The sequence below is a fragment of the Podarcis bocagei genome, assembly GCF_964188305.1.
Source record: "Podarcis bocagei genome assembly, chromosome: 8".
NCBI lineage: Eukaryota > Metazoa > Chordata > Lepidosauria > Squamata > Lacertidae > Podarcis > Podarcis bocagei.
The window spans coordinates 42032614-42060312 of NC_138133.1; the positions used below are offsets into that span (position 1 = coordinate 42032614).

Genomic DNA, 27699 nt, shown 5'->3' on the forward strand with positions numbered 1-27699 from the left:
TCAGCAGTAGGTCAGTTTATCTGCCTATTTACCACAAGGTTGGTGATTCAAGTCCACCCAGGGATGGCTGTGAGCAAGATTCCTGTATTGCCAGAGGTTGGGTTGGATGACACGGGGTTACTTCCAACTCTACAGTTTTATTATTCTATGAATACGACTAAGACTGCAATCATATACACACTTACCTGGGAGTATGTCACAGTTAACTAGACTGTTGGATTAGCCATATTCATATGCTAGTTACTTCTTTGCAGGGCTATTTTTCAGCTAGAACTCACCAGTGCCATTATAAGAGAACAAAGGTGAGTTCCAGCACCTCTTTTCCTATAAAAATAGAACTGCTTGTTTAATATCCCATTGGTGTTACTTGGAGCCATGTTCATGCAACCATAACTAGGATTATAAATTTGTGGAGATGGGAGTAGGATTGTGCCCTTATTACTTGGAACGTTTGGCATAGACATGGAATTGCTATATATCTGGAGACCCTGCATTTTGTACAGTTCCTGATCACACTGCAGAGCCAACATGCCTACATTTATATGGGGTAGTATTCAACTAAGTTATAGTCAGAGTAGACCCACTGAAATTAATGAACATGACTAAGTTAGGTCCATTAATTTCAATGGCTCTACTCTGTGTAAAACTTAGTTGAATACTACCCATGCAGATTCGGGGTGGAATTCAATGCAGCACTAAGGAGATCATTCCATCAGAACAAGCATTTCTGTTTGTCTGGTGGAAAAATCTCTACTTCCCCTGCCACATGTTCTCCTGATCCTCCAGAGTGTATTGCCATGGTATGTGATTCTGATTATTCCTTCACATATTCATATCCAGAAATATGGTCACAGAGACTCAGAGAGGCTACATAGGACTTTACAAGTTTTTTTATTATAAAAAAATAAATAAAATGTCCTTTGAATTAGGTCTCAAAACCAATAGCAAGGCAGTGAAGGCCTTTCAGCGCTGGCAATACCTGATCAGCATGATGGTCTAAGTTCAGCTGGTCACACTGCTCTGAACTAGTTGAAGTTTACAAAGAAATTTCCTAGGCAGCCCTATTTATTAGTATGAGAGTAAAACAAAAAACCCAGAGAATCCTGGATGCCTGCAAGATTAATTGTGGCAAGATTACGTTTTTCTGGAAGAGGCTGCTGTTAGCATACAAGCTGCAGATGCAGCTAATTTGGGCATCCATTATGATGGCTACAAACACCAGCAATCTGTAACTGAGGCTGTGTGCACGTTACCAGTGTAAAACACAGACTCGGCATTTCTATCACATTTGCACATATGTGTTCCCCAATTGTCCAGTGCCTGGTGGGTGGAGAAGGGGTGTGGATGCCTTCATATGGATTGCATTTTCATGCATTTTGCCCCAAACCGGGTGTAATTAAAGGGGCAGAGGGTGACCTAGTTGCATTTTTAGCCAGCAGTGTGTCTAGAGATGTTTGGGGAGGAGAAATTAGCAGTAATTGTAACAATGACTCATCCCTGTATGCCATAAATATTAGGAATCTCTACATATATTTGATCTTAATAGTGTGATCTTGTATTGAGACTGTGTTCTGATCTATTTCACTTTCACTGCAATTGCGTTTGTTGTCGTCAATTACAGTAAGCCCACAACTTATGTGGGGGTTAATATTCTGGGGATTGTGCCTAAAGCCAAAATTGTGTAAGACACATTGGTTGCCAAAGTATTTTCCCCAGATGCCTACTCCCCCCCCCCAATGGGGGGGGACCAAGTGTGTAAAGCTGAATATGCACAAGTTATACAGTGGTGCCTCGCAAGACGAAATTAATTCGTTCCGCAAGTCTCTTCGTCTTGCGATGCACGGTTTCCCATAGGAATGCATTGAAAATCAATTAATGCGTTCCTAGGGAAACCGCCTTCAGACCAGGTCCGGGGACAGTCTGTCCCCGGACCTCGTCTGAAGGCTGGGGGGGGGGACAAGTGCTTTTCTTCCCACCCCCAGCATTTTAAAAAACCCCGGGACAGCGGAGGACTTCTCCGCTGTCCAGGCGATCTTAAAATGCTGGCGGGCGGCATTTTAAAATCGCCCCGGACAGCGGAGGACTTCTCCGCTGTCCGGGGCGATTTAAAAGCCCCTGGGAAGGCAGGCAGGGGGGACAAAGACTTTCGCCCCCTGCCCGCCTTCAGAAGGTGTTCCCGCCCCCAGCCCCGCTTCGGAACAGCGTTCCGAAGTGGGGCGGCTGGGGCAGATGTTCCCGCCCCCCCTCCTCGCTTCTGAACAGCGTTCCGAAGTGGGGCGGCTGGGGCAGCTGTTCCCGCCCCCCCTCCCCGCTTCGGAACAGCGTTCCGAAGTGGGGCGGCTGGGGCAGGTGCTCCCGCCCCCCCTCCCCGCTTCGGAACAGCGTTCCGAAGTGGGGCGGCTGGGGCAGATGTTCCCGCCCCCCGCTTCGGAACAGCGTTTTAAAATGCTGGGGGTCGGCAGCTTCGATCCCGACCCCCAGCATTTTAAAATATCCCCGGGACAGAAAAATTTGAGGGGGCTCGAGCCCCCTCAGGCCCCATGGAGTCGGCGCCTATGCTAACTGTAACCCTAGATGTAAATCCTACAGAATGGGACTTATGTGGATACAGGCTGATAGCTAAATAGCTTATGGCTGCAATGCTGTAAACACTCATCTAGAAGCAGATGCATTGTGCATCTAAATTTAGCACTGCAGGATTTTACAGCTATCCAGTTTCTTGAGTTTTCTAGTAATTCATCTTTTAAAGGGTTAACATATATTATGATAGGCCAGAGCAGGACACAACCCTTACTTTCCAGTTCCTTTTTGTTCTTGTCTAGTTAATCCAGCAAAAAAAAAACACTAGCCTGGTTTGTTAGGCTTCAAATAAAATGAAAAGTCGTTTGTATTTTTATATAAAAGGTTTGCTCACCTAGCTTTCAATTAATTCCTTTTGCCAGTAAGTTAAACAGGTGTCTATGATTCTCAGACAGTGCAGGATAACACTCAAGATATATTATTTAGCCTTAAAAGATTGGCAATATGAAATTCATTAAACACCCACGACATCAAATTTTTATATTTTGGCAGTTTCCAGAAGGAAAGCTGTGAGAGTCTCTTGCAGAGAAAACAAAGAGTACTGTGGACCCTTAAAAACTAACAATTTCCCCCCATAATAAATGTGTGTCTTTAGAGTTCTACAAAAGCCAATGCTAGACTATATTTTGGCAGATTTAAGTTCGTAAGTGTTTGCGTGCATGTTAACTTTCCTATATTCTCAACGAGCTTTGATCACAAAGGAAGTTCCTTTCGAAACCGAGTCGCCATCTCTTTGTTACGTTTCAGTGCTGGGCTGGGTACACGGGGTCACAGAATCTTGTCACCATGGTAACCTAGAAGCCGAAATTCCGAAAGGGGGGCCTGAAGCTGCAGTCGCGTTTGGATGACCTCATAGAATTCGTTCTACCAATGTAAGCAAGTCGGTTTAGCTACCTTTAACTGCTTGTGCTTTAGCGGCGTGGGGCGCGCCTATGAGTAGGCAGGGTTTTTATAACATTCATCGGGCACAGGATACATGGTTTTACCCGTCTGTTGCGAATCCTTCCGTACTTTTACTCATGTAGCGCAGGCGCGACATTGGACACCTCGCACGTGGGGGCCTTTTCTCCCGCTGCAAAGTCGTCGCAGATAATAGGCTTTTAAGTTTAAGCCATTGAACTTGGAAACCTGGCGGCTACGGCCCGCTAAAAAGGAAGGCCCTGCCTCTCCAGCCGTTTCATTGGTTGTGTCTTTCGGGGAAGGGCACGTGACCCTCCCCGGATGTTTGGCGTCCACTCCGTGTGGGAGGCTGTAGGAGGGAAGTGGATGGCGCTGCCGTCAGTTCACAAGTGCCTCCAAGTGAGTGACGGAAAGTGGCTCCCCAGGCGGCTTCTGTCAGTGTCTACAGAGACGCATACGGTTCACCTCAAGGCGGTGGCAGCTGGACGCCTCCCGCTGTCTCCCCGCATCTTTTGCCCTTGTTCCAAACACACAGCAGCCTTTCTTGTCCATTGAGGTCCTCTGCAAATTTCCTTCATACTGCCACACCCTGTCCACCCCTGTTATCTGCAGCGAGAGCCTTTTGGGTTGTGGTATCTCACTTTCAGAATTCCCTCTAATGTTTTCCTGGTGCCAATTTTAGTTTTCTTTTTGGTGTTAAAGGTAAAGGAACCCCTGACCATTTAAGTCTGGTCGTGACCGACTCTGGGGTTGCGGTGCTCATCTCACTTTATTGGCTGAGGGAGCTGGCGTACAGCTTCTGGGTCATGTGGCCAGCATGACTAAGCCGCTTCTGGCTAGCCAGAGCAGCGCATGGAAACACCGTTTACCTTCCTGCCAGAGCGGTACCTATTTATCTACTTGCACTTGGATGTGCTTTCAAAGTGCTAGGTTGGCAGGAGCAGGGACCGAGCAATGGGAGCTCACCCCGTCTCGAGGATTCAAACTGCCGACCTTCTGATAGGTCGGCAAGTCCTAGGCTCTGTGGTTTAACCCACAGCGCCACCTGCGTCCCATTCTTTTTGGTGTTGGGCGACAGGCAAATAACTTTCTATTCTAGGTTAGGTTTTGCAAGTATTTTGATTAAAGGGAGAACATCCTGAAAGAAGGAAAGCTAAAGTAGGATGTTTTACACAGTGAAAACTATTCCATTGCACTAGTTAACTAACTGCATCTGTTCCTAACTTAAGAAACGTTTTTTCCTTCCCTTTTCCAGCTCCATCAAGAAAATCAGTTGCTGCTTAAAAAGCTGAGGCATGTACGCCTAAAAAACAAGCAGTTGGAATATGATTGGGCACAGTTACAAGAACAACTGCAAGGGCAAAAAAAGTTACTGCCTACTTGTGTCACAAAGAAAGAGTAAGACTATATCTTTGCTCCTTAGGTGTCCATGTTCCCAGCTAAAGATCTGGTTTAGACCCAGCCAGCATAGCCAATGGCCAGGGGTGATAGGATCTGTGGTTTGACAAACCCTTGGGCAGGGAGAACACAGGTTGTAGTTTGCTATGCATCAGGTTTGAAGTAAGGTTGCACTTTGCAGTCTATGAAATCATTTTAAGCACTCTTCAAAACATTTAAATTTGAGTTTTGGGAGTGTTTATACTATGACTCATGAAAAAGTATGTTTCTGGATAGATGAATTTATACTTACTTTTCTCTTGAAGAAGGAAAAATATTGAACATTAATTCCTCTTCTTGACTCATTAGATTTTTTTGGGATGATTAGACAGATATTGTCTCCCATGCGCAGCCATGCTCTGTAAATTGTGCTGGGTCTTCAAATAGCTCATTATATACTTCCACAGACTTCATAGTTTTTTGACGTACCTAATGCAGACTGCAGCCATGAGATATTATAGGAAAGCTGACTTAAGAAGCAGTAGTTTGAGAATCCATAATTGCTCTTATGGTCATATTTGATGTAGTACTTTAGGTAATATTTGCACAGTTTTTACATTAAAATACATTAAAGTCTGTGTGAGTTGAAGACATTGAACAAGGACTATATTCTCAGTAGTAATTTATATATAATTATAAAAATATGGGGCAAGTAAATTTACCATTGAATGAATTACTTATTCATTGTCTGAAAATGTGATATATTAATGCTTTTTAAGAGGTGGAAATATTATTTTTTCTGAAAAAAATATTTCTGTCTGAGCAAAAAGAAACCCATTTCACCAAATGTAAATCTTGACTGTCCAGCTGAAAAAAATTAATGAACATATATATTCAGTTTCCCCAATATACATTTATATCCCCTCTTTTTCTAGTCATACCCCAAAGCAGTGTACATATGGTTCCTAGGGTGTCTCCTATACAGGTACTTGCCAGACCTAGACCTGCTTAGCCTCAGCAAACTGATAGCCTTCATACCATGTTCTGATGTGCATGTGCCTTTAGACCATGTGACCATGTTCTATGATCAATGATAATGTACTTTTTTGAACTTCCGTTATCTCACTGCTGTTTTTCCTAATATATCCAGATGATAAAAATCAAAATACAAGTATGTAGCTTTTGAGGCCACAGATTATTTTTCGCATTAACGTTTTTAATTGCTTCAGAATATACTATTAAGAAAGAGAAAAATGTTCTTGTTTGGGGAAGAGATTTTAAGTTATCATATTTGTTTAACTTAGTGTGCCAGTTCAGACAGAAATCCACTTACCCCTTAAAGACGATGGGTTTTATCGTAAGGAACGTGAAGGAGTAAAGGAAAATGCTAGGTAAGTTGTGCAAGTACTGTATAGTTAGATGTATCTCTGCTATGAATCTGATTCTTTGCATATTTACTTAAAACATTAGTCCACTTGTGGTCATGGAGATGTATTTCCAGTTAAGTGTGAATAGTATTGCAGCAGAGGATAAAGAAAAACAATTCCTTCTCATTTTTCTTAAATGAGCTTCTATTTTGGCATCTTACATTTTTGTCAGTGGATTCATCCAATTTACTGCTGTGTGAGTTACATTATTTTCTCATAATGAACAGTTAGTATCAGCTAGCAAATATTGCTTTTGTCAGCTAGGCCATTCTAAAATTGTGTCACTAAATCCTCAGTTAGATTCTTTTTACTCTAGATCTCACTGGAGACAATAGGGAATTAGGGTTCCCCTTCCTGCTGCCACTGCTGTTATTGCTATAGTCTTTCTCAGATCTGTAGAGTTGGGCAGGGAGTCATTTTCTGCTGGTCATGTCTCTAACTTCCCCGTCTCAGCTTCCTTCTGCTCCATTCCCCAGCTGAGTTGTAGTCCTGGAAGTGCGGCCAGCGGTGATAGGCCAAGGGCAGCTCTGAGTTTGTTGGTTCTTCGAGGCCTCTCCTGGTATACTTGCCTTTTTCTCTCTTTTGTTACTCACCATTGTCACCCACTCCCAGCCACTCCACCTCCGTAAACCTCATCTTTCACATCCTGGATTTCAGTGTTTATTAAATCAAAACAAAACAAAACATTTTGCATGTAGTGAATGGAATCCACCAAGCCCTGCTGCCAGATGCTGCCAGTTCTTTTCAGAGGGGTTTGAACAAGCATTTCTGTATCTGTATTAGGAAAATCAGCAGTTTGTTATCATTCTTGTCTGTTTGCTGTTCCAGAGTACTCCAGTTGTATCATAATCTACAGAAAAGGTATAATAAAGAATTAAAAACAAACCAAGGACAATGTGAAACAATTGCAAGACTTTCTGTAAGTTCTGGTCATATGATTTCATGTAAACTCTTACTTTAAAAGAATGCTCAAGATTTAGGGCTTGTCCACACTGGAGTTTACTGTGTGTTTTCAGCTATTTGTGTTTCCATCTAATTTGCATAGTCCTCATGACATTTCCCTCAAACAATGCCAGTCTCAGTGATTCCCTACTGTAAATTAGGTTTTATCTGATATGGGGATAATACAATAAGTAGTGGGGTGTTAGGGGAGGAGTCTTCTTTAGGCTGGCATTTTAATGGCCAAGATTAGTCAAGTGTTGGATAATTAACCATAATTTAATTGGACATTTTGTTTTTATTGTGCCTTGTTTTATTTTTAACTGTTACTATAAGATCCAAACTCTTGGGAAGCATGGGATAGACATTAGCTTTCAGCATCTGATGTAGCAAAGGTGATTTGCATAAAGAAAAAAATAAGCAAGCAGATATTCTCTTTAAAACATGGCTGCATGTTTAAGATCCTGTGGGTTAAACCACAGAGCCTAGGACTTGCCGATCAGAAGGTCGGTGGTTCGAATCCCCGCGACTTGGTGAGCTCCCATTGCTCGGTCCCTGCTCCTGCCAACCTAGCAGTTTGAAAGCACATCAAAGTGCAAGTAGATAAATAGGTACCGCTCCGGCAGGAAGGTAAACGGCGTTTCCGTGTGCTGCTCTGGTTCGCCAGAAGTGGCTTAGTCATGCTGGCCACATGACCCGGAAGCTATACGCCGGCTCCCTTGGCCAATAAAGCGAGATGAGCGCCGCAACCATGACTGGACCTAATGGTCAGGGGTCCCTTTACCTTTTTTTTAATGGATGAAATACATTGTGTTTAGTGTTTGGAGTTGCTTGCACAGTGCCTTTATTGGATTGGAGCTGCTTGCACCTGTGCCAACAGATGAGTGTAGCTGACAGCCCTGAAGACACTTGTAAAAGTTCATATAACTGACACAAAATGAACAATATGCAATATATGAGATCTTGCAGGCATAGATTAAGTCAATAATATTTCTCATTTCCATCTCATACTTGCATCTTTTGATTTTGATGGGAATCTGACTCCTTTTCTCTCACATTTTTGTTGCTAGCTTCTGATGCCAATAAAGTTTAGTAAAGTGTGTAAAGTGTGCTTCCAAGGATGCTAGATATAGCATTAATTTAAATGCTTATTACAAATACGCTACTATTTTATCATAGATTAAAATTAATGATATGGAACACCAACTTCACTTAGCAAACCAAAAGATGAAGGAGCTGGAAAGTAAAAAGATGTTACCAAAGGACAAAACTGATCCACTACAGAAAAAAAATGGGTCTTACAAATGTGTGTGTAAAAAGAAGGGGAGCTGTTCCTGCAAATATTTAGGTAAACATATACTTTGTGATCATGTTTCTTCAGCATGTTATGTCTGAATATTAAAATTATAACTGAAACAGTATCGATAATATTCATGGAGGTTTCCAGCTAGCTGGGTTAAATTCCAATACTTTCTTTGATACAGGGCGTCATTAGAAAAGAAAATTGCCTGAAGATATAAGCATATTTTTAAAATTATGAATATGTAACATGATTTTGTCTTTTAGTGAGCTCCTAATGGTTTTTATTGTACTATAGACCAACTGCTTTTTGAGATTCAGCGTCTGAAGATGGAAAATGAATCATTATCTAAAGAAAGAAGAATGTTGAGAAATGAGCTTGCTGCGTTAGATAAGGTAACTTTATCATTACTTATTGCACTTATATACCACCTTTCTGCCTAATCATCCAAGGTGATTTAGTTTTCAAATACTAAAACAAATAAATGTTACAAAATGTAAAGTGGGGAAGAGGGGACAATCTGACTGGACAGGTCGCAGGATAGGGGCAGTCCAACAGTTTAGGTTTAATAAATGAATAGTTGAGTTCATTTCCTTGACTGGTCTTTTTCAGTGTACAAAAAAAACACCACCCCAAACTAACTGAGAAATTAACTAAAAAATCTGTAATCAAGCCTTCAGTACCACACTGTGAACTTGTCCAGAAGATAAGTCCTCTAATTACTGGTTGAATAAGATTTGGCACACATTGTAGTTCACAAAATCTTCCATTGATTAGAATCGTGCATCTGTTAGATGTTAAGAGGAGTAATATTCTAATCAAATTAAAATTTGGACTTTTCATTAGCAAATCTTGAGTTCTTGTAAAACGTCATTTTTTTAAAAGATGGCTTGTTTCCTATAAGACTATTTCAGTGATGAATACAAGAATGGACAAACTAGGAAGTAGTACTTAATTAAAATACTGTGTGTGGTATTACTTTTTAGGATTTTTTTGATGAAATAGAAGATCTAAAATATGCACTTCAAGAAGCCATAAAACTTAATACTCAATATGAAAAGTGTTTGAAACAACTGAGTTCAACATATGGAATCACTTTTACATCAACTTTAACAGCTGGTAGCCATCGTGGAACTTTAAATAAATCGTGGAAATAAAATGTTCAAGCAAGATTATGAATAAACAGTTTAATATTGACTGTACTTTGTAATATTAACTTGCTTATGAGGAAGGCGCTTATTTTGCAATAAAATCATGACTCTGACCAATTTTTAATCCTTTGCATAATTTGTGCAGTGCCTTTATGCCTTTCTGAATTTTTAATAAGTTATTTCTTGGTTTTGGATGTAACACTAAACTTTGGTTTAGCATTATATGAATGTACCTGCATGAACTTTGTTCTTGAAAACCCCGGTCCCCTCTCTTTCTGTAGTATGTGACAGAGGTCAGAAGCATTCAGTTTTAATTTGAACAAACAACAGATCCTCATTATACCCCAGGGTGCGTCATTGTGGTTAGTTCAAACAAGCCATGATGAAACTGATATATTATTATTAATTACATTTATTAGATTCCTTTTCCCACAAGCAACTCAAGGCATTTTTACAAAACAACAAACACAACACAACACATTCATTAAAATTAAGCTGGGGTGGGGGTGGAGAAACAAAAACACAATCCTTGTATGCTCACTAACTATAGTTCTCCCACCAAACTCCCAACAGGCCCAACAATACTTCTGGGGCAAGGTGTTTCATAATCTGGGCATGGCCATTCCTGGCCAATTGCACCTCCACGGCAAGTGAGACATAGAGAAGGATATTTTTACTGGGTCTTAGACGGTGAGAGGTGGTGGTCCCCAGTATATCCTGCATCTGAGTCGTTTTGGGCTTCAAATGCAATCACCAACATTTTGCTTTATGCTTGAAAGGGAATCTAGTAACAAGTACAGGGCAGGAACAAGTACCCATTAACATGCTTGCTGCTGTATTCTGGGCAAAATGTAACTTCTGAAGACTCTTCAAAGGTAGACCTGCTGCAATACTCCAATATGGAAAGGAGTACTTCCCCATCCCAAACCAGTTGAATCCCTATTCCAGGGTCTGTCTCACAATGAGCAGCTCTTAAATCTTGGTTAGAGTAACCTGTTAAGCCACATCTTGCCACTGCATCAGGCAGCAAATCCAAGATCAAGTGGTTTCAAAGGCTCACAAGTTAAGGTGCCTGGTTGGCTTCTCTAGGGAGGGCATTCTGTAACTGGGATGCCACCGCCCAAAAAAGCCTTTTCTCCAGTAGCTACCAGTCGCTTCACACTTGGCGAGGGCCTCTGGCCTCTGAAGATGCTATAAAGCTTACAAGCTCCTCACAGGCAGGAAAAACACAAAACAGGTGGGAGAAAGGAATGCTGTGTGTGCATGAACTAATGAATAATGAAAATGAATAAATTTGAACGAACTTTTGTTTCCTCTTGCTAAGTTAATGAAACCAACTACCCCGTGTCCCCTGCCTCGCCCTTGCACGCCCTCCGCCTCAGCTGTGCAGGGACAGCTGCCCAGGATAACCATCTGAGCGAGCAGCAGCCGCCATGCTCCAGCCGAGAGCGACGCGGCGGCCAATCAAACTGCTGCCTCAGCGGCGCCAATGAGAGGCGCGCAAGGCTGGAGAACGAGGCGATTCAGGAAGCGAGGCATCCAATAGCAAGTGCTTCGGTCGCTTTCCTGACCTCCGGAGTGGAGCTCTTCGCCGTTCCACGGATGCCGCAGGAAACGCCGCTCCAGACGTGCGGGGGACACGTGCAAAGCGGCGGGGTGTTTCTCCGTCCTCCGTCTCTTGCACGCGGGGAGCCTCGCTCCGCTCCTGGCGGGAGTTTCCTCTCAGGGGTGAGTAGCAGCAGCTACTGCTGCTGCTGCAGCAGCAGCAGTAACAACACCACCTTGAAGCGGGTTGTTTATTGTGAGAGGAAAGAGGTTTGCTTCCGCCTTCGGTAGTTTCCCCGTAGAAATGCCTCCCCTTCTGCAGGAGAAAGTTATACAAGCCTGGCTTTATTCTGCCTCTTTGACCTTTTCCCAGGTCTACCAAAAAGAAATATTATTGTTGGGGCTTTCCTTCTTGGCGGTAGGAGTGTAATTGTAATAGAGGCGGGCTCGTTTTCTCTGCATGATGGTATTTACTCAGTACCTGGGAGATGCTTGCAAAGTAGTCGGGTGGTTCTTAAAAGCTGACAAAAATTGCAAGTCGCCTCGCTGATCCATTAGGTAAAATTAAACATCGTTATCTCTCTATTTCCATCCAAATACATGTAAAATGTATAATGTCTTTGTTACAACCAACTAAAAACGGGTCACAACAGTAGCGAGCAAGCTTTTGAGTTGAGCAGAGCTCTTCGCCCTTGGAGGTTCCACACACAAAATGGCGAGAGAAAAGATGCATCATTCCATGGCTTTCACCTGAACTTTGCTGTTGTTTCGTGTTAGCTCGATTGTTACCAAAGGGGCTCACTGGGTGAACTACAGAAATAAATATAAATTATTGGTATAATTGCAAACAGAAGCGTTTTCAAATTAAGGCAGGTAGCTGTGTTGGTCTGAAGCGGGGGGGGGGGGGGAATCTTGTCCAGTATCACCTTGGAGACCAACTACCGTAAGTTTGTTCTGGGTATAAGCTTTTGTATGCCTGCACACTTCTTTGTTTGCACACGAAAGCTTATATCCAGAACAAAGTTAGTTGGTCTCCAAGGTGCTACTGGAGAATTTTATTTATTTCAGAAGCGTTTTCATCACACACAGGAACATCTTTGCTCTCCCCTGCACTTTTGCTCTCCCCTGTAACGTTGCTCTGAAGAAAATTCTGGTGAACTCAAAGGCTTGCTTTGCTACTTGATGACATGTTAGTTGGTCCTAAGGAATATATTATACTATGGTTGACTTAGAGTAATATTTATAGAAAGCTTTAGAAGGTATTATGCTACTTAAGTAATTCTTATACCAGTCCTGTAAATTAGATCACTTTTATCAACATTCTCACATTGTGTTTTGGAGCCTAGAGGAAGCAGCTTGGATCACTTACTGAACTCATAGTATTTATTATTTTCTGTCTTCTGCAGCATTCCTGTCTGATGTGAAGAACAAAAACTGAAACACACATTTGGTTTGGTTTACTGGCCTCAGTAGGTGGATATTGGTACCATCTGTGGGGAGAAAGACCTGCCTGTAGGCTGATATGGCACTTTTGCACTTTAGGATCCCGGACAGTTTTTTGGAGAAGAGAGGAGGCACTTTTGCACTGAAGCTTTTGTGTTTTACTCTTTCTGTGTTCGTTTTCTGTGAATTTTTTATTTATTACGTAGTTATAATTCAGTGTCACTGGCCACAATTGAAAGCTCAGGCTCCAAGGGCTACTGAAAAGACTTCCAATTCTGTCTTGAAGGCTATGTTTTTATCAGATACTCATTTACTAGGTGAACTCAGTGGTCACTGGCTGGACAAGCTGAGAAGGTAAGAACTAAATATCAGTAACAGGCAGCAATTTATTGTAAACACATATTTTCCAGTTGGCCTCTGCATGCATGAAAACCAGGGTTATGAACCACTAAATACCTGTGACTTCTTGATTATTTACATGCTAAACCATTCATTCATATTTGAATATTGCCAAAACTTTAGTATATATCTATTGAAAGAAGTGGATTTTTTTTTTACAATTTGATAATCAGAAGCTATTACTCATTGTTTGAAGGAACCATTACTCTTAATATTTTCTGATTCATTGCATGTTGCTGTAACACACCAGAACCAAAATAACATAAAAAGCGCAGGTATTCTGAAATGGTTTTAATGAGTTTTATACTGTTATCAGAAGACTGTCTTAAATTTGAGAATCCAGAATTGTTATTATGGTAATATTTGAAGTAAAACTCATTTTGCATTTCTTAGGCTCTGCAACCTTTTGGGGAGCGCAATGCAGACTGTAGCATGGGGTTAAGTTGAGCTGGTATAAAGCATGCTAGATCCAAACTGTTCAAGAAGGAGCCAGGGGTATTGCTGGCTGAGCTGGCCTGAAGCTGGCAAAGGGGAAACAAGCCTTTAAAATAGAGTTTGACTTATACCTTCTTGATGGCATAAGTTTCACTGGGTTGCCAGGACACATGACTGAACTCAACAGAGTTATAATTCAGCATAAGCCCCTTCCCCCATTTCACCTCTCCTGGAATGGCACAAGTTCTACTGGTTTCAGTTAGCCCTGTATTCGTTGGGAGGGGGGAGTTATGCCACCATATTTCCAGTTGAGCCTCTTATACTAGTGTAGTCTGGCTGAGCTGGGAACTTGCTGGCTGAGCCGAAGGTCTGCCATGTTCTAACTTGTTCATTCTGGCAGATCTAAGGTTCGGGTTGCATCCTAATTGAAACTATTTTTAATACAAGATGTACTGTGATATTATAATAATAATAATGAAGTCTTTCATCAGCCTATTTCCAAAGCTTCTTTATTTGGACTGGTCGTATAAACATGGATAAAAGAATGGAAATCCCCTTGGTAGCAAAAATCGTTCAAAGTCTTACCAATTAAAATTGGTTCCCAACTGATGGAATGGTAATATCCTGACTATTGCTAGGCTAAAATATAGTCCTTTGAGTTCACACAAATAATTCATGTTCATTCACTGTGTTAGAGGAGGTAATGACTGGGTGTAGCCAGGCTTGATGGTTATTTGACCTCATGATGGCAAATTATTCACTTCCAGCATTCTACATCTCTCTGTGTGTAGAAAAACTTGGCTAAAGCAGTGTTGTTGTTTTTTGCTATCAAGCTGACCAGATACCTTGTATGCTTCAGTCCAAGTAAAAAGGAATAAAAAGTGCACAAATTGAAATTGCAAAATTTCAGCCTCGTGAGTTTTAAAATAAATTATGCTGACACAAAGGTCAGAGGTGGATTTAGCGGCGAGGCTCCTCAGGGGAATGGAAGGTGAGAGGTAGTGGTGATGGGAAATTTTAGCGTCACACAGGGCACCACTGAAATTTGAGACCCCCATGGTCTGCCACTGCAAAGGTTCAACCTAATGGTTAGAAAACTCAGAAGAAATGTATGTAAAAGAATCCATATTTAAACTTGCATCACTTGGAAATTATATGAAACCCATTGACCACTAACCCGTACATATTTCTAGCATTCATTCAGAAGGATAAAAAAATCTATTACCGTATTTTTCGCTCTATAACACGCACCAGACCATAACACGCACGTATTTTTTAGAGGAGGAAAACAAGAAAAAAAATATTCTAAATGAAACAGTGGATGTATGATTTTTGTGGTTCATGCTGTGGCCACAGACATGTGATCTGACAGTGAGTTTGGAGTAGCCCAGTGCAAAAATCCTGAGGATCCATGTGGATCCATGCTTTGTAACCACATTTTAAATGGGGAGGGAAGGAAAGCAAAAGTCCCCCCCACCCACCCAAGCCAGGCAGGATATACGAAGTATGATTTCTTTTTTATTTACTGTATTTCTTTTTTGGCCACCTCTGTCACTGCAACCTTTGCTCTGTGCTTGCACACTTTTGGGCAATAGGGCATGTAACACACTTTTTTTCATCTGCCAAGATGTAGAAAATCAATTTTAATGTCCCTATATAAAATGCCTAGTGAAGGAGAAGGGTATTACATCAGCCACTGTATTAAGGCTAAACGTTTGAAGAACAGCTCTCTATGGGGGGGGGAGACTAAATTCCATTTTCAATCAATTGTTATTGTGGCAGCAATTATCAGTGTATAGCTCACAATGAGGAAAAGAACTTTTAAAAATATATATAAAAAACATTCTCACGTTATACTTCTTCAAAGAAGAGTATTAGGCTTTTAATGAAGGGGAGAGGAGAGATGCTGTAATCCTCCTGGCTCAGGAGATTCTGATTTACCAGCCGCGTGTAGAAAGTACAGATTAAGATATTTGATATACAGCATATAAATCCAGAGATTTCCATGTCTCACTCTGCAATCCAGCCTGCTGTTACTTACGAGCAGGGAAGCAGGGTTTCTCTTCCAAACAAGCATACTGTCTCCCTCCAGCAGTACATTGCTTGGAGAAGCTGTAATTTGGAGGGGGGCTGCGGGCAGGGCTCTCTGCTTTTGGAAAAGAAATGAGAAACCTACCATTGTAAAGCAAACGCTCTTTGTTCAGTTTGAGCAAACGCAGCAACAGAAGCGGGTGGGCAGTAAGACCCTGAGGCAGAATGCAGGAAAGCTTCCGCCTTCCCTCCGCCCGCCCGCCCGATCTTATTTTTGGCTGATTTTTGCCTATTTTGCCCCTGCGCTCCGGCAAGTCAGCTCCAGGGACCACACATTCGCTCAATAACACGCACAGACATTTCACCTTACTTTTTAGGAGAAAAAATCTGCGTGTTATAGAGCGAAATTTACGGTACTTACAGTCATGCCCTGCAATACAACCACATCTCTTCAGACTTGGAGGATGAAGACTCATAGTTAAAACATTTACCTTAGGAACTACAATACCCACCCAGTATAGTGGAGACAAAGCAAAGCAAAGCAGGTCAACATGGACAGATTGGTACAAGTGCTTATAATATTCACTTAAGTATGTTGAACTGATACCCCTTTTTATTCTCTTAGGGAATGGCAGATGGAGAGAGCCTTCCAAACTGCTCTCTGGCTTCTGCAGCCAGAAATAGTCTTTATCCTGGGTGATATCTTTGATGAAGGGAAATGGAGTTCTTCCCAGGTTGGTATTGTGTGAAACATTAAAGTGTTCATGAAGCAAAATAAGATTTCATTGAAAGTGTTTTGCACAAAAGAATGAGACCAGGAAACTAATATAGTTCTTTTAAAGCTTAGTTGTTCAGTCATCTTTGCTAACCGGTATCCTGATCAGTAGCAATTAAGTTAAAGAACTTGGAAGTCATTGGGCTCTAAATTCTGCTTTACTAGGTAGCACATTGGACTATGTAGTTCCTACAGGCATATTTGACAAGTACCAGGCAGTTGCTTCAGTGCTTTTAGGAGAGATCTGTTAACACAGATATGTTATGCTTTTTTTGCCAGCAGTTCCTAGTGCTTAATTTAAGATGAGGTGAGAGATGCATCAATAATATGTAGGCATTCATCAGCTAGCAGTAAGCTACACATTGGATTGGTACAAAGATTTTCTGTCCATAGCAAAAGCAAGTGAGGAAAACCTAGATTGAACATTGGAAACTTCTTACCCATAGGTCAAATTAGATCCACTAAAGTTCCTAATTTGGCCAACAGGGCCATTTTATCTAACTATGACCACCTGTGTGTCACATTTGGATTTGACCCACCAGATGAAAGTGCTTCCCCACTCTCGACCTAGATAGAGGCTATTTGAAAATGTGTCTGCATAGGTTTTGTTGTTGTTGTTGTTTTTGCTATTGTCAAGTTAAAACTAGGTGAATGTGCTGAGTAGATTATTTTTGTGTGCGTGTTAAAAGCTGAGGGTGGAATTAAACATTGCACTATTCCATCTATGCAAGTATTCCAGCTTGCCAGATGGAATGAAAGTCCCCTGCACTGTTCTGGGGGTTCCCCCCGCCAGCCCCAGGGCCAATTTTGTAATATTGGAAGCCCTTGTGCAGGTCTTGTGAAAGGGGTCTTTAGGTGAATCCCACCTTGGATTTCCACTCAGCACATTATTTAGAATGCTGCAGCTGTAGGCATAATAATAATAATAATAATAATAATAATAATAATCATCATCATCTGCCCATCTGCCTGCATTGCCCCAGTCACTCTGGGCAGCTCTCAACAAAACATTAAAGACACAATAAAACATCAACCATTAAAAACTTCACTGAACAGAGCTGCCTTCAGATGTCTTCTAAAAGTCAAATAGTTGTTTATCTGTTTGACATCTGATGGGAGGGTGTTCCATAGGGTGGGCGCTGTAGTTTCACATTTTTCAGTGGAGGAACCACCAGAAGGCCCTCGGAGCTGGACCTCAGTGTCCAGGCTGGACAATGAAGGTGGAGATGCTCCTTCAGGTATATAGAGTATTGCTTTAGTGAGTCACATGACTGATTTAGCATGCACAGAGACTCTGAGAAGCAATTTATGTTGACTTAAGCAGTTAAGGATTGTGAGAATCTATCCTTTGTCAATATTAGTGTCCAGTTAGTCAATACCCTTATTAGTGCCCAATTAGTCATAACCCTTACTGAGAGTCATGCAAAAAGAAATGTGATGCTATATTTTGATAAATATTACTGAGTTACTGATTATATATATATATGGGGTGGGTGTGGGTGGGGAGTCTCTGGCATTCAGGCAAAACAAGATGCTCTAGGCACTTCATGGTCCAAGAGGCCATTTTCCCCAGGCCATGTTCCCCTGACCCTCACCTGGCATCAAATGATGGATGTAGGACAGGTGGAGATGTGGCTGCAAAAAGCAGGACTCAATTCTTCATGCAGCAACTGATGTGTGGGGAGTTCAGTATTGCTTAGGGATATTTCCATGGGCCAACTTTGACAGATGGGTGAGGTGGTCTGCCTGTCATGATCTCAGATGATTGACACGTGGATGGTCCTGCCCATGTCAAAAGTTGCCCTTGCTGGGGTTGAGGAGAGAAAGATTTGCCCCAGTGTTCACATTACTTTGATTTATTTTTGTGGGCTTAAATGCATTGTTGCAGGTCACTTATTTGCAGTATTAATGCTGTACAACCATAATATGCTTTTAACCGGCTCACGGTAACAGTAATGACATATGGCTGTTACTGACAGTAGAAATATGGGGCAAACTGCAATAACTAATGATAGTGATGAAAAATTTAATAGTTATTTAAATTGGATTATATACAGTTAGAACCTTTACCTTTTCCTGCAGGCCTGGTCAGATGATGTAAGACGCTATCAGAAAATGTTTAGGCATCCAGCCTCTGTTGAGCTAATTGCTATTGTTGGCAACCACGACATTGGCTTTCATTATGAGTGAGTAATTTTTTTTTTTGACAGGATGCAGTATTGAGATGGGAATTGTCAAAATGAGAAGAACATTCCATTATAAAACTAAATGCTTTAATATAGGTTTGAATCTATTTGGGGGGGGGGACATATTTCCTGGACGCATGCAAAATCATACAGAGTGTTGCTTTGTCCCTTCTTCTGCCTGTGCACATAGAGGGCTGGAGGAGCCTTGCCCCATATTCAGTGTTAACATGCTTCAACCTGTTGGGAGCAAGAAGTGTGCCATATACAGTGGTACCTCAGGTTACAGACGCTTCAGATTATGCGATTTCGGGTTGCGCACCGCGCCGAACCCAGAAGTACTGGAACAGGTTACTTGTGGGTTTCGGCGCATGTGCAGAAGCACTAAATCACGCTTTGCGCATGCGCAGAAGTGCCAAATTGCAACCCGCGCGTGCGCAGCCGTAGTGGTGCGGGTTGCAGATGTGCCTACCGCACGGATCACGTTCGCAACGCGAGGTTCCACTGTAGTACTTATACAATACTGAAGTCAAGTGTTAGATACGTACCATTATATGCACCTGCTGTGGACTTAAGTTGTAGTATTGCAAATTTACTTTAAAAACGTTTTTGAGGGAAGCTTCAATCCACTTCCAGCTAATGCACCACCACTTCTTTTAATGCACTTCTGAAGTGATGCTTCCTGTTTTGTTGTTCTGCAGCAGCTCCATTGCTGCAGGTTGACTATAAACGTGGAGCATTAGCCTGGTTGCTGGGGCAGTGGAGAAATGTTTTGCCCCTTTCAAGAATTCCCCCAATGTCAAAAAATTAAGGATAAGGGGAGTGGAAATGAGTGCAAAACCTTTTAACCCAGCTGTATTGTGAACATCAAGGCTTCACCTAGAGTGATAATCCCTTTTGCCTAAAAGGATTCTCTTTTCAGCATCAGATCCTGTGTTACTAGCTGATTGTGGTGCCAGGACTGCAGATCACTTGGTGTTGTTTCCACCCAGCTGTTCACACTCTCAGTTCTTTGCCTGTTTTCTTTTGAGCACAGGTTTTAATACTGAGCTGTCTTTAACTGCCATATACTACAAGCAGCTAGATAGGAATGTACAGTCATACCTCAGGTTGAATATGCTTCGGGATGAACGTGTTCGAGTTGTGCTCCGCAGCAACCCGGAAGTAACGGAGCGCCAAAATGACGTCATGCGCATGCGCAGAAGCGCCAAATCGTGACCCGCAGATGTGCGGACACGGGTTACATTTGCTTCTAGATGTGAACGGGGCTTCAGAACGGATCCCGTTTGCATCTAGAGGTACCACTGTATAGGTTTCTTTCCCCATAGAGTTGAATTTATTTACTTCAAGAAGGAAGTGATTTGAGCCCTGATTTGTCTGACATCCAGAAACTGGCAGATAAATGGAAGAATGCAACAGCAGGACCATGTGTATGAAAGTCTCTCAAAGGGAAAAATGTGAGAAATGAAAAACAAAAAGCTGGTGAAAATAAATTGCTATGTTGGCCTCCAAAATACACAGGCGCAAAATGAAAACTAGTTCAAAACCAAAATCTTGTTAACATTAATGATGATTTTTGAAGAGTAGCAGTTGTGAGAATTGTGTGAATTTTGAGGCATTCAATGCTCATTGGAAAGTCTGTTGTGAAGCACTTCTATAAAGGAACTGCAATGGACTGTACTTTAAACTAACATTTAGATACACAACTGAAGCTTGAGAGTTAGCTTTTTAAATTAAAGCTTCAGAAAAAAGATCAATATAACTTATTTTAAATTAAGTAGATTTTTTTTTAATTTCACACAGAATGACGGAATACAAGTTGCAACGTTTTTCAGAGGTTTTCAATTTCACTTCAGAAAAGCTGATAACTCGGAAAGGGATAAAGTGAGTCTTTTCTGTTGTTGTTCACTTGCACCTTAAATATTTATTTACATTTCGTATCTGCCATTGCCAGGAAGCTATCAGTTTTAACTTTGTGTGGGGTGTAAATTCATGAAATGGTTGAAGACACTTGTCCAAGTTGGTCTGCAACATTTGTATCGTAAGTACATATTTAGGCTTCAGTCTTACACATCAGCCTAGGAATGAGTCCTCTTGTGCACTGTTATGTTCAAAAATATCATGCATACTAATATAGAGGACGGTAATGGAACTTAAAACAATATCCGTTTTGTTTTGTGCTAAGGGATCAAAGAATCATCCATAAGGAGAAGGTTGCAGTTTCAGTTTTCAATTGGTTGGAGGTCCACACTGGCAAATAAGGATGTGCACACGTAGCTCACTCCCCTTTGCATTTTCTCCCTTTCCCACACATGCATGTCTTCCATCTTTCACCAGCTTGGTTGGCACCTATCCCAAGCAAAGCAGTAGTTACTAAAAAGGGGAAGGAATGTGACGTTCCACCTTTTCCACAGTGAATGCATTTTTCCTAGGTGTGATTCCCATCTTACGTGCAGCGTGTCCTTCCTTGTATCTTTAGAAATCCTGCACCTGCCTGATGTGACCCCTGGAGATAAGATTGGGGCCGCATGGTTGCAAGCAATGAGATGGAAAGGTGTAGAACCCCTGATTTGGCCCAGGGTTGCCAACTCCTGTTGTAAGCATATAAAATGATGTAGAATACTACGCCTTTTGGATCGTCAGAGTGGCTGAATTTAGGGCAATAGTTTGAGAAAACACTGCACTGCAGGATGTCTACCTTGTTGAGTTTTCCTGATTTTGAGCATGGAGCTGCTGCTTACTGCAGACATACTGCACATCAATGTCATTATTTCTTCTCTTGTACTTGTAGCTTTGTTATGGTGAACAGTGTTGCTCTTGAGGGTGATGGCTGCATCATCTGTAGAACAGCAGAAGCAAAGCTTGCAGAACTCTCCCATCAACTCAACTGTTCACTGCAGGTAAGGATAGAATTACCTCACTGGGAAGCTTCATCCGTGTATATTGAGGTGCTCAAAATAATCTTTCTAAACAGGCTTCTGTTTGTGATTTCTTGGCATACATTGTTTTTGCATACATTATTTTTATGTGTGACTTTTATTACCGAGAAGTTCAGTTGCTCTAATGTGTGCATGGAGTTCTTGCACTCTCTGCCTTATCACTTTATATAAGGATGTGCTGTTTCTCTTAATGCTTGGAAACCTGCTTCCTCCTAATAATAATAATAATAATAATAATAATAATAAAAATAAAAATTATTTCTACCCTGCCCATCTGGCTGGGTTTCCCCAGCCACTCTGGGCAGCTTTCAACAGAACATTAAAAACAGAATAAAATTTCAGACATTAAAAACTTCCCTGAACAGGGCTGCCTTCAGATGTCTTCTAAAAGTCAGATAGTTATTTATTTCCTTGACATCTGATGGGAGGGCGTTCCACAGGGTGGGCGCCACTACTGAGAAGGCCCTCCGCCTTGTTCCCTTTAATCTCACTTCTTGCAGTGACGGAACCAGCAGAAGGCCCTCGGCGCTGGACCTCAGTGTCCGGGCTGAGCAATGGGAGTGGAGACGCTCCTTCAGGTATACTGAGCCGAGGCCGTTTAGGGCTTTAAAGGTCAGCACCAACACTTTGAATTGTGCTCAGAAACGTACTGGGAGCCAATGTAAGTCTTTCAGGACTGGTGTTATATTGTTTCGGTCGCCACTCCCAGTCACCCGTCTAGCTGCCGCATTCTGGATTAATTGCAGTTTCCGAGTCACCTTCAAAGGTAGCCCCACGCAGAGCGCATTGCAATAGTCCAAGCGGGAGATAACTAGAGCATGCACCTCTCTGGCGAGACAGTCTGCAGGCAGGTAGGGTCTCAGCCTGCGTACCAGATGGAGCTGGTAGACAGCTGCCCTGGACACAGAATTGACCTTTACCTCCTTGGACAGCTGTGAGTCCAAAATGACTCCCAGGCTACGCACCTGCTCCTTCAGGGGCACAGTTGCCCCATTTAGAACCAAGGAGTCCCCCACCCACAGTACTTCTGTCTTGTCAGGATTCAACCTCAATCTGTTAGCCGCCATCCATCCTCCAACCGCCTCCAGACACTGACACAGGACCTTCACTGGTTCTGATTTGAAAGAGAGGTAGAGCTGGGTATCATCTGCATACTGATGAACACCCAGCCCAAACCCCCTGATGATCTCTCCCATTGGCTTCATACGGATATTAAAAAGCATGGGGGAGAGGACGGAGCCCTGAGGCACCCCACAAGTGAGAGCCCAGGGGTCTGAATACTCATCCCCTAACACCACTTTCTGGACACAGCCCAGGAGAAAGGAGTGGAACCACTGTATAACAGTGCCCCCAGCTTCTCTAGACAGTCCAGAAGGATATCATGATCGATGGTATCAAAGGCCGCTGAGCGATCCAGTAGAACTGGGAAACAGCTCTCACCTTTGTCCCTAGCCCGCCAGAGATCATCAACCAGCACGACCAAGGCAGTTTCAGCCCCATGATGAGGCCAGAATCCAGACTGGAAGGGATCCAAATGGTCCGCATCCTCCAGGCATGCCTGGGGTTGTTCAGCAGCCACCCTCCATTAAAATGAATATAAAAATATTTATGGGTGAAGTATCTGCATGGCATTAGAAGAGCCAGCATCCCGTCACTAAATTAGGGCATGTGAAAATAGTGATTGTTGCAAAGGTAATTGTATCTGGCTTGGGCACTGAACAGTTACGCTGCTTCAGCTTTCATTACCTCCACTCTCTTCCACCTCTGGGTGGTAGTATTTGTTATTAAATTCCATCATACCCTTTCTCAGAGGAACGTAGTGCTAAGCCAGTACTTGAAATCATTATGGACTGGATGAAGGCCAGTAAACTGAAGCTCATCCCATATAAGATGGAGATGCTGTTGGAGGATGCTTGACCATAAGAGTGCCATCCTGTTCTGCATGGGGTAACACTCACCCGGAAGGACCAGGTTTGTAGTTGGAAACTACTGTCACTAGAGGTGCAAGTGGCTTCTGTGGTATTCCCTGCTTCCACAAGTTTAGGCTGGTGCACCAACATTGATCTTCCCTGCCTACAGATAACTGACCAGTTTTCCATTCCCTGATAATTACTAGATTAGATTATTGCAATTTGCTGTGTGCATGATTTATTTTGAAAATTCAAGTTAGGCTGGCAAATTACTAACCGGGATCATATTCCACTGAATATGACCCGGGTTGGCATTTTGGGGCACAGTTCTAAGTGGTGATGTTTAACTGAAGTGTGGTGACTGGAGAAAAGGCCTCCTGAGTTCTAGCACCATTTGTGCAATGCCATCTTCAGTGAGGCTCACTGGCTGGCAAATCTGACGTATTTTCAGCAGACCAATTTGCTTGGCATTTTTGACAGTAAACTAGCTGCAGACTTTATATTTCTTGTTGAACCTTAGGCTGTTTTAACTGCTGCTTTCTGCTATTTGTCACCCAATTGTAGTTGCGTGTGTGTTGTTATTGTTGTAGTCCACTTCCAGGGTGGAAGTTAGGGTTTTGTACAAGTAGCCATTTTTCTATCTATCTCATGATACATCTGCTGTCTCCACCCTGTGTCAGCAGTACTTTGTACATGGAAGACTCATATTGTGTTAGAGCTTCTAGACAGGGAGTTCTTTCCATAGGCTGGACCTACTAATTTCTCAGGATTTTTCCTGAAAACAGCCTCCTTCTATTTGCTCCTGTGTCGTGTAATACAGGAGTGTGTACAAACACTTGCTTGGTTTTTGTTGACAGGAACAAAGTCAGTCCAGAAAAAGGTGCAGCGATGTAGACAAGCTCCCACCTACAGCTCCAATTCTATTACAGGTGTGTTTGTGTTGGGAAATGGGTCATCTTTGCACTTTTATTTAGCATAAATGCATTATGGTCTTGTTAATGTGCTGTTTCCTTCTTGGTTTTAATCCCTTTCAGCATTATCCTCTTTATCGAAGAAGTGACGCAAAATGTACAGGAGAAGATTCTGCTCCTTTGGATAAAAAGAATCACATCTTTAAAGAGAAGTACGATGTGGTTTCAAAAGAAGCTTCTCAAAAGGTATGTTGAATGTGCTCTATCTTTGTCAAGATGTGTACTAGCTGCCCTGAAAGGCATGCCTATTTTGTTGGCAAATTGTAATTTTATTATTATTGCTTAACGTCGTGTGTATCAGTGAACAGGGCACTTGGATAGTCAAAGAATCTTAAGAATGGCATGTTTCTTATTTATTCTCTCCCACCCCCGTCATGCACTGCTTGATCCATTCTTAATTTCATTGATTTCTGAGCTATTCTTGTAACAATAGTGTTTGTAACAGCAGCTTTTTACTACCATCAAAATAAAACTGTTTTTCCTTGTCTAATGTAATTCCTATTTCTGGTCATAAATGAGCATACTCAAATAAGGCTACTAGAAATATAATGCAGATTCTGCAAATTATGCACAGAAGCGTGCAGCATGTTATGTTCAGAGTCAGTAAGGAAGGCTGCATGAGTCTGCTCTTGAGTCAGGCTGTGCATTTGGTACATGCATGAAGTCCTGCCTTAGCTAATCAACCCCCTCCTCCACTCAAGCAGTTGAGGGTGATCATGTTCAGAGGATCCAACTGAACTGGGTAGGAGAGATTGCTGGAGCCATCCCAAGGAAAGTAGATGTTTTGATCCTTAACTGGTTTGTGCTCTGGAACTGAGGTGCAGAGAAAGGCTGGGCAGGTAGTCTGTAGTGGTTGCCAGGCTGCTGCAACTGCATGCTGGTTACTAGGCCTTGCCTAATGAACCAAGAACCCAGGGTAAGAGCAGACCTCCTTCCTCCAACTCCCCTACTCCAAGCTGTGCTTCTGTATGTGTGATCATTCCCTGCATTATTTGAGAGCATCTTACTGCATGTGTGGGTGAAAACTTGTACTAGCGTTGACTTAAAGAAATGAAGGGGAAACTTGAAAGCAAAGTAAAAATATATCAAGCTGTGTGGCACTTTTCTTTTTCTTAAGTCAGACATTTTTAAATGCCAACATTGTTTTACTCTCATAGCTGTTATGGTGGTTTCATCCTCGGCTCATTCTGAGTGGTCACACCCACAGTGCCTGTGAAGTGTTGCATAATGGGAAAATCCCAGAAATCAGTATTCCGTCATTCAGTTGGAGGAACAGAAACAATCCTAGTTTCATACTGGTAAGTTTAAATAGTTTTTATTTTGTCAGATAATTTTTCATAATATAAATCAACATAGCAATCAGCTATTTTCTCAGACTGATGCTACCTGTAAAAAAGCAAAACAAAACAGCTCCTCCCATCCTCTCCAAAAGTACACTTAAGTTGAATACAAAGCACCCACTTTATAAAGCACATACTTGCGTAGCCATCCTGCTTGTATAGTGCAAAGTATTTTTTTTGTAGGTTTTACAAACATGTCTACATACAAGCTATATTTAGTATGTTTCTATAAAGAGGATGCAGTGTAAACAATTTGACTGCAACAATCATCAGTAGTCTGCAACAAACAGTATTAAGACTTGTTTTTGCTTAGCTGATTTATCCACAGGACCAAATCTTTTCTGCATGGTTCTTCTGTCTTTCAAAAGTGCAAACTTACTATCTCATAGGGCAGCAAAATTCTATCAGATGAACCTAATTCACAGTTTGCTTACTTTGGGTATCCTAGATTACAACTCTAAATAGATTAACCTGAAGCACAAAAAGTTTCCCAGTTCTAACACACATTTAAATATTTATTCTTTTCAAAAACCAGTTCTGTGCTAAGTTTACCTTTTCAGCCTCTTGTGCATGGGGGAAAGCAAATTGGTTATAATTTTTAGTTCATAGATGAAAGTTATTCCTCACTCAGTAAGTAAAACAGTGTTAAAACAGTTGTACTTGAAAAGCATGTTGTCTCCCTAATTTTGTTTAGAGTGTTTACTTACCAGATAATCCAGTTTACTTCAGAATATCATGTTTTCAGCAGTTTGAGGAGTAGATGGTGTCTGACTGTTGGCCTAGATTACCTGCAGACCAGTGATCCCTCCCCCAACACTCCAAGTATTATTAATCTGGCTTTATCTTGTATGCTTTGTCACCCCAAATACTTAGTGGCCACCATCCAACACAATTAAGCACCTTTAGCCTGCAATCCTACATAGTTATGTGGAAGTCATTCCCCAGGTCAGGGCCAGTAGGTGCTATGCGGTCTGAGTAGCTGCCTAGCCAAATAGCAGCTGCTGTGTTCTTTACTGAAAAAAAATATTTCAAATGGCACAAAATAGTCTCAAGGCAGCTCAGTGCTTAACAAATGGAATATCTAACATAGGTTTTAAAGCTGTCCGCATCTCTTATCCACAGGACAGTTGAGAGCACTGATGCTATGAGAGAAACTGAACTCTACTGTTAGTATAATTGTAAAGCATACAGGCTCCCAACCACTTGCCCCATATCTTATAAAATGCTGTTTTCCTTTCTTTCTCAGGGCAGTATAACACCAACCGACTTCTCTCTCTATAAGTGCTTTCTTCCATTCGAGAACACAGTTCTTACTATCTACTGTGCAGCAGGAGCTGGGCTTTTGGTCCTCGTACTAGCTCACTTTCACCCTCTCGTTACCCCTTTTCATTTTGTTCAGCGTTTAATCACTAAATATAAAGCAGTATGAAGAGTCAGACACTTGTAATCGGTCACTGACACACCAAAGCTAAAGAACAGTCCATCAGACTACATTCATGCCAGCAAATGCGTACTTGAATTGCTAGCCCAAAGGCAGGTTGCCTTTACATACAGAAAGTCCTATACAGTTGATATGACTTATACTACAGGGTAAGTTAACTGAATGCTTCATGCTGTACAAAAATATTGTATTCTACAATCAAATGAATCATTTTCTTGCTAAAGTTTTTGTATCAAATATGTATATTAAAAGTTTGTAACTGTACACTATAAGTCCTACAAGCCTCCTCTTGTGTCTGCACTAGTGTCCTATGCTGCTTAGAGGCTCAGTCTTTCTAATTGGAAATAATTTTAAAGTGTTATTGCTGCGAGACCATCTGGTGTGGTACTTCTTTTCCTTGATGTAGAGTTATTTTACAATAAGATATTACAAAAAAGGGCTATTGGGAGAAGTAGCTTACTGGCCTCAGAGAAGTCTCCTTGTTCTAGGTTAGATGTAGTTTTCAATGGCAGTCATGTGCCAATCATCAAAATCCTTGCCTAACAGGCTTGCAGAGGATTGGCTAACCTGGCAGAAAATTGAGGGCAAACCTCTTAGATCTGTAGACGTATCT

At 41.8% G+C, this 27699-nt stretch overlaps 2 protein-coding genes across 3 annotated transcripts; both read left to right on the plus strand.

Annotated features, from left to right (window-relative positions):
• Nucleotides 1-218: 218 nt before the first annotated feature.
• LOC308593345 (uncharacterized protein) lies at nucleotides 219-9810 on the plus strand. Of its 2 annotated transcripts, none has more exons than XM_081205669.1 (7): nucleotides 219-302; nucleotides 4736-4878; nucleotides 6162-6248; nucleotides 7113-7203; nucleotides 8403-8571; nucleotides 8821-8918; nucleotides 9510-9810. In XM_081205669.1, exons 1-7 carry the CDS (start codon nucleotides 234-236, stop codon nucleotides 9678-9680), a joined length of 828 nt encoding a protein of 275 aa, XP_081061795.1. In that variant the 5' UTR covers nucleotides 219-233; the 3' UTR covers nucleotides 9681-9810. The 2 variants fall into 2 exon arrangements, with proteins under 2 accessions (XP_081061795.1, XP_081061794.1); XM_081205668.1 differs by lacking the exon at nucleotides 219-302 and adding an exon at nucleotides 3672-3879.
• A 1387-nt stretch (nucleotides 9811-11197) lies between these two features.
• MPPE1 (metallophosphoesterase 1) lies at nucleotides 11198-27358 on the plus strand. Its single transcript, XM_081205649.1, has 10 exons — nucleotides 11198-11402; nucleotides 12626-13016; nucleotides 16153-16261; nucleotides 18385-18488; nucleotides 20289-20369; nucleotides 21277-21385; nucleotides 24192-24263; nucleotides 24369-24491; nucleotides 25463-25603; nucleotides 26892-27358. Exons 2-10 carry the CDS (start codon nucleotides 12742-12744, stop codon nucleotides 27072-27074), a joined length of 1197 nt encoding a protein of 398 aa, XP_081061775.1. The 5' UTR covers nucleotides 11198-11402; nucleotides 12626-12741; the 3' UTR covers nucleotides 27075-27358.
• Nucleotides 27359-27699: the final 341 nt, after the last annotated feature.

Excerpts from the sequence above, each read along its gene's own strand:
- LOC308593345 (XM_081205668.1), top strand. The coding sequence starts at position 3,802 with ATGTTTGGCGTCCACTCCGTGTGGGAGGCTGTAGGAGGGAAGTGGATG. Across the intron at positions 6,249-7,112 it reads GGAGTAAAGGAAAATGCTAG|AGTACTCCAGTTGTATCATA; the intron begins GTAAGTTGTGCA and ends TTGCTGTTCCAG. Across the intron at positions 7,204-8,402 it reads AAACAATTGCAAGACTTTCT|ATTAAAATTAATGATATGGA; the intron begins GTAAGTTCTGGT and ends ATTTTATCATAG.
- MPPE1 (XM_081205649.1), top strand. The coding sequence starts at position 12,742 with ATGGCACTTTTGCACTTTAGGATCCCGGACAGTTTTTTGGAGAAGAGA. Across the intron at positions 20,370-21,276 it reads ATAACTCGGAAAGGGATAAA|CTTTGTTATGGTGAACAGTG; the intron begins GTGAGTCTTTTC and ends TTGTACTTGTAG. Across the intron at positions 25,604-26,891 it reads ACAATCCTAGTTTCATACTG|GGCAGTATAACACCAACCGA; the intron begins GTAAGTTTAAAT and ends TTTCTTTCTCAG.